The 12,021-nt window shown below is 40.6% G+C and overlaps 2 protein-coding genes across 3 annotated transcripts in view; both read left to right on the top strand.

Moving 5' to 3' along the window:
* The first annotated feature begins 238 nt into the window (after positions 1-238).
* On the top strand, positions 239-6,221 carry LOC115024672 (glycylpeptide N-tetradecanoyltransferase 2-like). Of its 2 annotated transcripts, none has more exons than XR_003834149.1 (11): positions 239-508; positions 746-890; positions 1,719-1,837; positions 2,018-2,109; positions 3,200-3,316; positions 3,455-3,625; positions 4,172-4,280; positions 4,492-4,662; positions 4,809-4,976; positions 5,111-5,244; positions 6,013-6,221. XR_003834149.1 is itself a non-coding variant. In XM_029456452.1 (11 exons), the coding sequence occupies exons 1-11, from the start codon at positions 389-391 to the stop codon at positions 6,034-6,036; spliced, it is 1,374 nt and encodes a 457-aa protein (XP_029312312.1). In that variant the 5' UTR covers positions 239-388; the 3' UTR covers positions 6,037-6,221. The 2 variants fall into 2 exon arrangements, 1 of the variants encoding a protein (XP_029312312.1); XM_029456452.1 differs by having other exon boundaries at positions 5,107-5,244.
* A 1,606-nt stretch (positions 6,222-7,827) lies between these two features.
* Positions 7,828-12,021, top strand: part of svild (supervillin d) — a 43,679-nt gene continuing 39,485 nt past the window's right edge. Inside the window, 1 exon segment of the mRNA XM_029456492.1 lies at positions 7,828-8,131. The gene's annotated coding sequence lies outside the window, so the exon portion shown is untranslated.

Raw genomic sequence — 12,021 nt, forward strand, 5'->3', positions numbered from 1 at the left:
TGGGAACTCTGCAATTAGACAACTTCAACCAATTAAATCTGCTGCCTGGATCAAGCTGCTATAAGCTTTAATCTGCCGCAGCTGTCTGACATGTGAAGACCGTGAGAAGTTTTATTTATTTAATTGTTTGTATTACGCTCAGTTATCTGTAAACTGGGTGGGAGTTGGGTTGGGTGGCTGAGGCACTCTCCTCCCCTCGCTGCTCGCCAAGATAAGAGCTGAAAAAAACCCACAAATGTGTCAGAAAACACCCCCGATTCACCCTCAGCGCACCCTCAACACAAACTTGTTGTAAGTGCGACTGTATTTTCAGTTCTCTGTTTCTTCAGTTAGTAAAAAATCCATTCAGTGAAATTCACGCTGACAGTATACAAGAAGAAGTCAGTGTATGAAAATGTCTTTGAGTGATAAGAAGCCGACTGAGGACGAGAGTCTAAAACAGAGCAAAAAGAAGCAAAAGAAGCAAGATGCCTGGAAACCACAGGGACCCATGGACCCTTTCACTATGGTTTGTGTCTTTGTGTGAGTGTGAGTGCGTACATGCAGTAATGTGCTGGTTTGTGTTTGTGAATACACTTGCTTGTGGTTGTAGTGTATCACCAAACAGGTAAATGTGTCTATTGAAACGACCTGTTCTGGCGGAAGGAATCAAGCTGACTCATGCTGCTGTGTGACGGTCAAACATCAATCTTCCCATCGAAGGATATGAGTAACTTGTCCTTGCCTGTCTTGTTCTGCCCTATAGCTGGAGTGTCTTCCTGAGTCGAAGCAGCAGGAGATCCAGAAAGCCCTCCACCTCTTCTCCTTTGGTCCATCTCTGCCCAAGACCCTGCAGCAGGCCACAAAACACACATACCGCTTCTGGGACACACAGCCTGTCCCCAGACTGGGTGAGAAGTTATTCCTGTTTCAGTGATCATTAGCTGGAATACTTTAAAAACAAAAGCATTGGCTCAAACCTATGCTAAGGGTGACATGTTGGGGAATAATTCAAAAGATTTGTGCTTCAGGAAGTCACTGCTCACCATAAAACCAGACAATTGTCTTTTTTACGCTTTGGTTTTCTACAAGATGCAACGTAAGTGGATTGTGTTACCGTGCTAGCTGTTTCAACCTGTTTCCAGTCGTTATGCTAAGCTACAGTAAGCTAACCAAACATCTAATTCTCCTGCAGAAAACATTTTAAAATGCTAAACTGTTCCTTTAGGTATAAACATATGTGCTATTCTTTGATTTCCTAGCTATTTCTATCATTTATTCGGCACACTCATCAACATCTATGGGCAGATGCGTTATCATCTCCCCCCCGGTTGTGCATATGTATGGCCCCTACTGGTAGAGAACATAAACAAGAGACGCTCATCAAAACCTTGCTCTGGATACCTTTAACTCCACTGCTGATTACACCCATTGCATACTAATTTCATTAATTATAGATATAGAAAGAAAGATATAGATGGATATTTTAGTTGCACAGACTTTAATTTTAATTTCCCATTTAATGTGTTATTTTATGCAAAATGGTACGAAGAAGAAGAAGAAGAAGAAGAAGAAGAAGCCCTGTAATTCTATTTTAACATTGACATTATTATAATGCATTCATTTAAAAAAAAAAAAAAGCCATTACCCAAAGTCCATACATCATTCACTGTAATTACAATATTGAGAATTAAGTTTTGTATTACCTCATTTGTTTTTCTTTATACTTGTGTCCTCAGGTGACAGTGTTGTAACTCACGGCCCGATAGTAGAGGGTGAAGCCAGTGTTCGTCAGGAGCCCTACTCTCTACCTGAAGGTTTCTCCTGGGACACTCTGGACCTTAGCAGCCCTACGGTGGTAAGTTACTTACTGTAAGTTACTATTGTAGTTATTATAACATCATTAGAAACTGTATCACACACATCTGTCACATTCTGGTCTTTCAGAGGTAAGGAACTTTACTTATCTTAATGTGAAGTGCAGGAAAAAGTGACTCAAATCCAGCAGAATTCAACACTTTTCTATCTGTCATTGCAGTTGAAAGAGTTATGCACTCTGCTCAATGAGAACTACATGGAAGAGGATGACAATACTATCAGATTTGAGTTCTCGCTGGAGTATCTGAAATGGTAAGCTTCAAGCAGGCGCATTTAGGCACTTTTGATTTCCAGATGTTGAATGTATATCAGCAAAAATGTATTTTAATCTCCACCAGGCATAAGCCTATGGGAAGATAGTGCATTTGATCGTGTGTGTGTGCGCCTATGTGTCTATGCCTATGCGTGTTTATGTTTAAATGTCTCTCTATCCGCAGCTAATCTTGCATACTCCAGGACCCATCAGCCTAACATTTCTTGTGTTGATTTATTTTATTTACTCATGAGTGTGGTTATTCACAATCTTTGAAAAAACGATATATTGATTGTTTAATCTACTCTAAAAACATGTCTGTTGCCGGCCACATTTTGGCCTTTCTCATGGTTTAAAAACTGACATCCGTGAAAAATATTGGGTCTCATTTTGAACCGGAGCATGTGCGGATGAACTCCATACCCGACATGTTATGATCGACTAAAGTCAGGCACGATACAAGATGAATAAATCCCCGTTTTTGTTATCTTCACCGCCATCTTGTATGTAAGGGTGCCCGGAGGGACAAATGAGTGAGAGTCAACTCTTCTTTGTTTGGGAAGGGAGAAGGAGACGCACCTCTAGTTTAACCTTTTATTGATCTAGTGAAGATTGACACACGCTCAGTTTGAGCTCCGTCTTGCATTAAAACAAGCGCTCAGTACGACTGCAACACATCTCTAAGAGCTGCACTAAAAGAATTAAAGTGCAGTTAAAAGAGGACATCATCTTTCCCACTCGACTTTCCAGCCTGACCCTCCGACACACTGTTATCAGTTACGAGCCGGCTACTCTAATCTCTTCACTGCTGCCTTTTGCCTCTGTGATCTGCATAAACGGTATCTCCGCCTTCAGGAAACACTTACATCAAAATATAATTTACTTTGATATGAATAACTAACATTAGCATTCCAGGAACTGGCACAGGTCTTTGGCCCGGAGGTTAAAGAAAGCTTCTGTATTTATTCAGCTGAGTCATCTCATGCTCAATTTTCTTATTAGAAATGTTCCCTAATCAGAGTTTGTTGTACTTCCCCCTGCATGTATTCACAGTCATATTGCCGACAATGTCGTTCTCTTCCTCTTAAGGACTTTGCAACCTCCTAACTGGCTGGCCCAGTGGCACTGTGGAGTGCGAGTAGACAGCAATAACAAGTTAGTCGGCTTCATTTCTGCTCTTCCCGCAGATGTCCGCATATATGAGACGTGAGTAGCTCATAAATATATGCAACGATACGTGAAATATGAGCAATATTAGCATTCACAGCACTTACAGACAAAGAAATGTAGCAATTTTACCTCCAAGAGTCTCAAAGCAAATGCTTTTAATGTGAACTCCTGCAGGGAGAAGCGGATGGTACAGGTCAGATTCCTGTGTGTTCATAAGAAGCTGCGCCTCAAGCGGATGACTCCAGTTCTGATCCGAGAGCTCACCAGACGAGTCAAGCAGCAGGGCCTCCACCAGGCTGTCTACACAGCTGGCTTAGTGCTGCCCACGCCACTGAGCTCCTGCAGGTATAATAGCTGCTACACAGGGTAGATTCTCATTTGATTTAAATGCAAAGTGAAGCCTTGATTAGCACTTTTAAATCTCAATACACTTCTTAATATGGGGGATTTATTTTCTGCCAAAGGTCACAAGAATTTGGGTTATTTCAAATGGTAGACTTCTGTTTTTATCTCTCCTTTGTTTACACGTTTGAAGCAGCAGAGAAAGGTGATGCCAATTATTTCTGTGCTGCCAGGTCACTGTCAATCAAAGCTGATCAAACCGCTCAATCCCAATGAAGCAGATTAGCTGAGTTTTCGATTGTGAAACCCAAACTATAACTTTGGTAATGACTTACTTAGTCGTGAATATGTTGCGTTATGGGGCAATACTTACGTTTTCAGTGTCTTTACATCAGTACAGGTCCTATACCGTTTCTTCTAAACAACTATGTTACAATGGGGACCACAAATTAGCTTCAGTTAAGTAAACAAAACATCACATGGTTGGTTTTTCTCTTACAATGCAACTTTCTACCTTCACTACCAAAAAAAACTAACTAAATCTTTTAGGTACTGGCATCGCCCTCTGAATATCCGAAAGTTGACGGAGATGAGCTACCCAGGTCTCAGACAGAACATGAACCTGCAGAGAGCTCTTAAGTTCAACCGTCTGCCTGAGGTTAGTTTGTGCTGCCACCTAGAGGGGAAAAACACATTGGTGCCATTATAGTCTGACTTTGGCCTGACATCATCATTTTCAACTGAATGATCAAAAGAGTGCACAAATGTTTTAAATATGCTGGTATTAATCATCAGGGTTAGGGTTAGTAACAGGCATCCCTATAGCACTTACTGAAAGTGTGCTTTGTCTTCCCTCCTCTCTCTCCCAGGAGACAAAGACACCAGGTCTGCGCGCTATGACAAAAGAAGATGCTGCGGGGATACACTCACTACTGCAAGCAAACCTCCAGAAGTTTCACCTCAGCCCCATGTTGTCTTTGCAGGAAGTAGAGCACTGGCTGTTGCCGAGGGAGAAAGTGATTGACACCTATGTTGTGGAGGTCTGACCTGGCAATTTTCTCAATTTCAAAAAGCATTTTATTTGGAGAGGGAAGACCTTTTTCCTCACCATTCCTTCTGAATTAAAAATGACTCGTATTTGGCTGTAGTAGTTAATAACTGATTCCCTTTCCCTCCTCACACACAGGGTGAGGATGGCACACTGACAGACATGGTGAGTTTCTACAGCGTCTCATCCAGGGTGCTGAATCACCCAGTCCACAGCGGCCTGAGAGCAGCTCATCTTCTTTACGTTGCCTCTACTGTCACAGACCCGGTCGACCTAATGGAGGACGCGCTGGTCCTGGCTCAATCGGTGAGTGTCAGAATAAAAATCATCATTTCCCTCCCAAGCTGCATACATGCAGTTAAATCATCAATGTTAGGTGACACAATTTGAATATATATAAAATAGATGCTTTCCCCCCCCCCCCCCTCACTGACAGAAAGGCTATGATGTCTTCTGTGCTCTCGATGTGATGGATAACAAGAGTTTCCTGGAGAAGCTCAAGTTCATCGTCAATGACAAGAGCCTTCATTACTACATGTACAACTGGATGTGTCCGAATATGAGCCCAGACAAGGTACTGAATACTGTAATATCTCCAACACTGTCAGTCTGTGTAGTCACAGCCCAAGGTCCTCCACACCAGAGTTAAATCCAAGAGAGAAAGAAAAAAAAAAATCTAGATTGTACATTTTTTATCTAGTGAGTACGTAAGGCCTGAGGCGCAAGATAGACTTTTTTATTTTGGTGATCCATTTTTTAAATCTGATCCGAACTGTTCCCCCTGTGTTTATGGCTTAAGAACAGGCCACAAGTAATATTACAAAAACTATTATATTATACTATTATCCTTTACCCTTTTTTACATGTTCTTGAATCATAACAACAGGAGAGAATATAATTTAGATCAATCTTAGAAAGTAGATCACCAGAATAAAAGATTTTCTCACTTGCCTCTCAGGGCTTTCGTAAGTATTTTCTAAAAGTAGAATAAAACTCTTGAATTATCTTGTCTGATAATGTCTCCTATTACTTTGTCATTGCACTATTATTGTATACAACGCATTGCAATAACTGTACTCTACAGCACATATTGAATCATTGGTCATTCACTTCATTTAAGTGCAACATGATGGTAAATTCCTTGAAAAACTAAACTAGATATCTAGAAAATCTTACCAAAAACACACAGAAATGGCTTGAAAACTGTATTAGATCCAAGTACGTTCTTAATTTGTATTATACAAGTTGATGAGACAGTGATATAAACTGTAAGTTTAGTGGGGATGATTGTGTTTGATAGCTGCCAGTCATTAACTGATAGTAATGGCTCTATGCTTTACAGGTGGGCTTGGTGTTACCAAACTAACCTGCCACTAGAAGAAGACAGAGTGGTGAAGATGAATGGACCACAGTGATTGGCAGGACAAGTGGGCATGAAACTGCACCACCAGCATGTTTAAAGTTTCAAATATAAACTGACAAACTGTAAAACTAAAATATACTCAGAAATCAATAAAATAAATTAAATAAAGAATTCCATTTGTATATACATTCATCATCTGGATGTCATTTATTCACTGGGTTCAGAGTTATTGCGACAAGAAATTATCGTTTCTGACGTGATGGAGAATTGAGCCAACAAAATGCACTGTGTACATCTTAATAGTGTGTGTGTGTGTGTGTGTGTGTGTGTGTGTGTGTGTGTGTGTGTGTGTGTGTGTGTGTGTGTGTGTGTGTGTGTGTGTGTGTGTGTGCGTGCATTAGTCTCTGGGTATTTCAACCTCCAGTCATACATAACCTGTGTTGACGTGCCACTTAATATTAGAGCAACTAAATAAAACTGATTTGATTAGAGGACATTACTCATTCTCACTCACGCACATGTACAGTATGCACAAAAAAGCACAAAATCTAATACATGCACATGCAATGCATTTCTGTGTGACATGATATGAAATAAGATCTTATTAGATGCAAAGCTACAGTAAAGACCAAGGAAGGATACTACAAAGTAATTTATGCTCTCACAAATCTAAACTCCATATCTTACAGTTCAAGAAAGCACGTCACTCTGTCCATGTATAACCTTTAGTGAAGAAGAAGAAAAGCTGCTAATAAGCATATCATTTTAGAGTAATATGACTCAACCCACTTTCTCATGTTTCTCTAGTTACAGCATTTAAATTCAATTGTTTTATTATTTGGTTTTAGACCACTGTTTACTGGCTATAAAACCACGAGGTACATACATTGTCAATTTACGAACAGCAGGGGGCACTGCAACCTTAACATTATAGTTTTTTAATGTGAACATTGAACTACTACAGAGGGAGTGTAGATGCAGACATTACTTGCTTTGCATTTTTATTGTTGGAAACGTACGAAAAACATAAATCAAGTGTGTTTGTGAGTGTGTTGGACAGTGAGAATCATAAAGACAAAGAAACACAGAGGGTGACATGCTGACAAGCCTGCCTTTATGATGCCTTCAGGTCCTGTCGAAAATATAATAGTTTACAGAATAAATTAGAGCAGTAAATGGTATGGTTAAGAAAAACAACAATTAGCCTGCCAGCCCATCTAACACAGTTAAGTGCTGTTATTGTACAAGTAGAAGTTGTGTAGCTGATGCCAAAATTACCTATTTTAAAACACGTTGCTGGGTAGTTTTTCCCAACCTGGTTGTACGGCCCCTCCAAAGGGTAACAATATAAATTGAAGGGGTCAAAACACGATTAATGGTACAGGAAATGAACAAATATTGTTCTGCTGCACAAATAAAATTTATTTTGGGGATTTGGGGGGGGGTTTACTCTAGTCTGTGTCATCACTCTTAGATGGGCTGCAATGTGATCAAGGAGACAATTTAATTTGGTCACTAACCAAAAGTTTTTCTTTTTATGTATTGCAAATTATTAATTTCATAATTAAGTAATAAGTGTACTCATACTCAGTGGCGGACTGGCTGTCTGGTGTGTACCTAAAATGTAAGAAGGTAAACATGTTTCTTGAGTGAGTTTCATTTTTCACTTTTTACCAGAGGTACATGAAGGCATCACCGCGCAGCGTTTAGGCCAATCAGAAGCGAGAAGGCATTTTAAGTTTGAAGTTACTGGACCTGCCAGCAGCTCTCACTGTCGCCTCTGCACCCTGCCCGGGCAGGACAGAGCCGTGTCTCCCCTCATCTTCGGTAAAGGATGCGTAGAGAAAGCCGAACTTATTTCTATTAGTGTCGATATATTTCTATATTATATTTTAATTCTCGTCGAGGACTCGCTCTTGTTCAACGTTAGTCGACCCAGTGACGCGCTGCGGTTAGCTTTGTCAGGAACTTTGCAAAACATAACTTTAGCTAATGTCCTGTTAAAACCATAGTGTGATAACTTATTTTGTTAGAAAAGCTGTCCAACTGTCATATCTTCGTGGATGTTGTGTTTGCTGACCTCCCTAAAGAACTGCAGGTATGTTATGAACATATAAGGTGGCAGGTTATGTTGTAACTTTGTAATGAGTGTGTTGCTGCAGTGCAACTTACTACGCAGGCATTGCACGAGCTGCAAGCTTCCTCTGAGCAATTTTAAGTATTTTATATGTGAATCAGGAAATGCTTAACAGTCATATTTGTGTTACAAAATGTTACATTCTGGGTATAGGGGATGATGCGTAGTTGTGTTGAAACGCTGACACAAACACAGTCTCAATGCTGTCATTGCATTTATCAGTGTAGTTTCCGTCCTTAACCATCAGTCTAGCTCTGAAGGTGACAATAGACACTGGAGGAAATCGTGCGTATTATTTATTGCTGTTTATCTTGTGAATACACTCCTTTGATTGTAGGCTTTTATGTTAAGGCAATCACCGTGTGACATATCAAGTGACAGCAAGTCCACGCCAGCTGGTTTCATCCTTTCACCCACAGTCTTACTTTGTACTTGGCAATTAGGTCAACAGAGACTTGTTGAGTCGACTCAGTCCCTTTTGCAAACAGTGACAGAGAGTGGTGAGCAGTTGGGGTTGAGTTCTGCAAAACCACCTGTGAAAACAAAGTGATAAGAAAGGGTGAGAGAGCTGAAATGGCTGTCTCTATACCCTCATTTTGCACTTCTGCTGTGGTGAAAAAGCCAACAGTAATGTGACTTCAGACTAGGTTGTGTAAGTTGACACAACACAGTTTGCAATCAAAGTCATGTTTGTCTGTGTCAAACTGCTATGGCTATGCAAATACTTGCAAAAATGCTTGGGTAATGCCTGTGTACATGGACAAGACTTGTTTGATTTCCTCTGGGATGGTGGCTGTACTCTGTGTGAGGTGTAGCCTTTGTTCATTCACTGTGCATTTCTTTCACCAGTCATTTTAACTGGATCTGGCTCGCTAATCACCAGGCTGTGAATTTATAGGGTTTATATTCAAAACAATGTCATTTTAGTGAAGTTCTCTACATTTTATCTTCAAAATGGACTCAGTAAAATTGCTATAAATCGTTTCAAGAATAGATGTAGATGTTTTTGTTGAAGCTTCATGTCCGAGGGCTATAGTATTTGAGGTTTGCCAGACTGTAATTTTCTCACTGTATGGAGTCTCTGTGGCTTGTGTCACAACAGGTTTACCTTCCTCAGCCAGCTGGTCTTAAGCAAGACAGATAAAGAAGAGTGATGCATGCCTTGATAAGACATACTCAGTGTTTGTGTGTCAGGCACTGAGCAAGACAGCACATGTTACTCTTTAGCTCATTAATATTGAAGTAAGCTGCTTTGTGTTACTGTTGTTGTGTTGGGAAATAACAGCGCGGGCATCCTGAGCAGCTCTCGTCATGCTTACGTTCATACTGCTGCTCTTTACCTGCCTCTTCTTTGGACCATGTAAAGACCCCAAACAAAGACACTAACGCTCCATTGTAGTAGTGACAGAAGTGAGTGTTGTATGGTTGTGTTAAGTGTTGTCATTCACCTGAACGCCTCATGTCAGTCTGGGGGTGGCCTTACGTCGTCCATGCAGGGATTTAGTAACTCAACACTGGCGAGAGGGTGGAGGAGCGTGCTGTGGATTAGGGCTCCTTGCTGCAGAGACTTGTCTTGTTCTACACTGGAACATCAACTTGTTTTTCTATAGTTTTTTTCTTCAGAACGAGTCGTCAAGAGTGAAACTGTTGATCAAGCAAGAAAAGCTATAGCAAGGAATGCTAGGGTTTGCATGACAGTGGGGTTGTTTTTTGGCTTCTCTGAGAACTTTCCCTCCTAAAGCTTGTGAATGCAGTGGTTTCCAAACATCTTCTGCAGGGCTCCCCTTTTGTAGATATACATATAAACATTTCCAAGCCTCCCCTCCACCTACATGCACACTCACAGACAATGTACCAACTCCCTGGGGATGAAACAAAAACCTAAAAGAAAAATTCCAATGACTTAATGGTCTCCCATTGGGCTTACCCCCCCCCCCCCCCCCCCCTGTTGGTTCTGCTGCAGTTTTGCCAATCTTCTGTCATGAAGCTGTAAGTTTGAGATTTTATTATGTGCACTGAGTGAATGTACACCCCCGACTGAGGGTTGCCTCGCTGAAAGGTAGTTGAAGAGATGCAAGAAAACCCTATTGGTAAATTAGGATTGTAAATTAGATTTAAATGGGTAATTATAGTTTTTAACAAGGCTCTAAGAGCGAGAGATCCAAAATAACACTTGTGCCCAGATTGCCTTAATTTAGTTCAAGATGAGTAAGTAAAGATTTACTTTTATATCTATTTTGTGTCGGTGATGTGGTGCCTTGATTGCTTTCTTACATTATTTTATAAACGAATGCCCCACTAGTCAGTAGGGCTGCACACTATATCGATGTACAGTAGTAGATATTGCTTCACATGGTCAGCAAGATATTAGTATTTCAACTTAAAGCTTCACCTTCATGTGTTACTTAACAGTTAAATAACATGCTGCAGCTGAACTGCAAGACGTGGCTGCACAAGATGCATCCACTGAACCCCATCTCCCTTCTCTCCTGTCTGACCGATCCTCTCTCCTCAGCTCTCAGTAGGGTTTGATGTCGACTGCACAGCCAAGAAGCTCTGCAGTACAAATATTTATATAAAGCAAAGGGATGTGACAACGTGAGCAATAGGAACTCCACAGGGAAAGTGCTGAGGGTTATCCTCAGGCTAATCTCCACTAAAACATATTTATAAACCTAGCTAGCAGTTAGAGTGGACCGCTTCCAGCTTCGTCACCAAGACGCTAACTGTATTTGGTCAGCAACTGCACAGCCAAGGCCCACTTCAATGACGTCTTTAACCATAGTAATATTTGCATGGCACATAAACATATGGTTGTACTTTAGACTTTCATTTGATTTGTGCACACATAATAGTTTCCATGTGTAGGGGCAGCACAAGGCTTCTCTCCATACTGCATTTGACTTTGTTTTAGCTCAGTGCCAGAGCAGAACTTCATCTGACACCATCGTCAACCGAAAATAAAATACCAGAGTGTTTTCAATCTATTTTCAAAACGAGTGAGTTTATGGGTAACCTTCTCTGTGGATGTCTATCAGGGTTTTATTCTATTTATTATATTATCTATAAAGGTTGCCTTGAATTTATCCTTAACGGACACGCTTAGAGGGAGTATTTAAATGATACTGTCCGATTCAGCTTATTCTTGAGGTTTATTGCCAGTTGTCTTAAAGAGGTTTCTAGTGTTACACCATACATGTCAGCTGCACGCGAAGTGAGGAACCAGTTTTATTTTATGGTTGAATCAATGTGCATTTCTGTTCATGTGAGTGGAAAATTTAAATTTAGAAAAATACTCTGCTGTTTTCACTGTTTTGCCAACAGTTAGATGAGAAGATCGATACCTCTCTAATGTTTGTATGATAAATATGAAGATACCACCAGCAGCTGCTTAGCTTAGCTTAGCTTAGCTTAGCTTAGCTTAGCTTAGCATAAAGACAGAAAAAAGGAGGAGATGGCTATCCTGGATTTGTCCAAAGCTACCAAAATGAGCTAACCACGCCTTTAAAGCTCACTGAATATTGTAGCGTAAGCGTAAGTTGTGGTTTTACAGGGGGTTGTGTGTCCGGCTGTTTTTTGGTTGGGAACAGTGACTCGCCGGTTGCCAGGCAATCAGCCGAGACTTAAGATCTTAATACTCCGGCACATAATTCCCTGAAAAACTCAACTTTGAATTTTGTATGGATTTAACAAAGGAGCTATAACGTGTTAATCAGTAGGCTTAAGAGGTTTCCAGCCTTTATGCTAAGCTAAGGCTAAGCTAACCGGCTGCTGGCTGTAGCTTCATATTTAACATACAGACATTCATCTAACTCTCTGGCAAGAAAGCAAATAAGCATATTTCCTAAAAA

The sequence above is a fragment of the Cottoperca gobio genome, chromosome 19, assembly GCF_900634415.1.
Source record: "Cottoperca gobio chromosome 19, fCotGob3.1, whole genome shotgun sequence".
Taxonomy (NCBI): Eukaryota; Metazoa; Chordata; class Actinopteri; order Perciformes; family Bovichtidae; genus Cottoperca; species Cottoperca gobio.

What these genes read in the sequence shown, in the direction of transcription:
- LOC115024672 (XM_029456452.1), top strand. Translation starts at nt 389, where the DNA reads ATGAAAATGTCTTTGAGTGATAAGAAGCCGACTGAGGACGAGAGTCTA. An exon ending in CCATGGACCCTTTCACTATG is followed by an intron (nt 509 to 745) that starts GTTTGTGTCTTT and finishes TCTGCCCTATAG; the next exon opens with CTGGAGTGTCTTCCTGAGTC. An exon ending in CGCTGGTCCTGGCTCAATCG is followed by an intron (nt 4,977 to 5,106) that starts GTGAGTGTCAGA and finishes CCTCACTGACAG; the next exon opens with AAAGGCTATGATGTCTTCTG.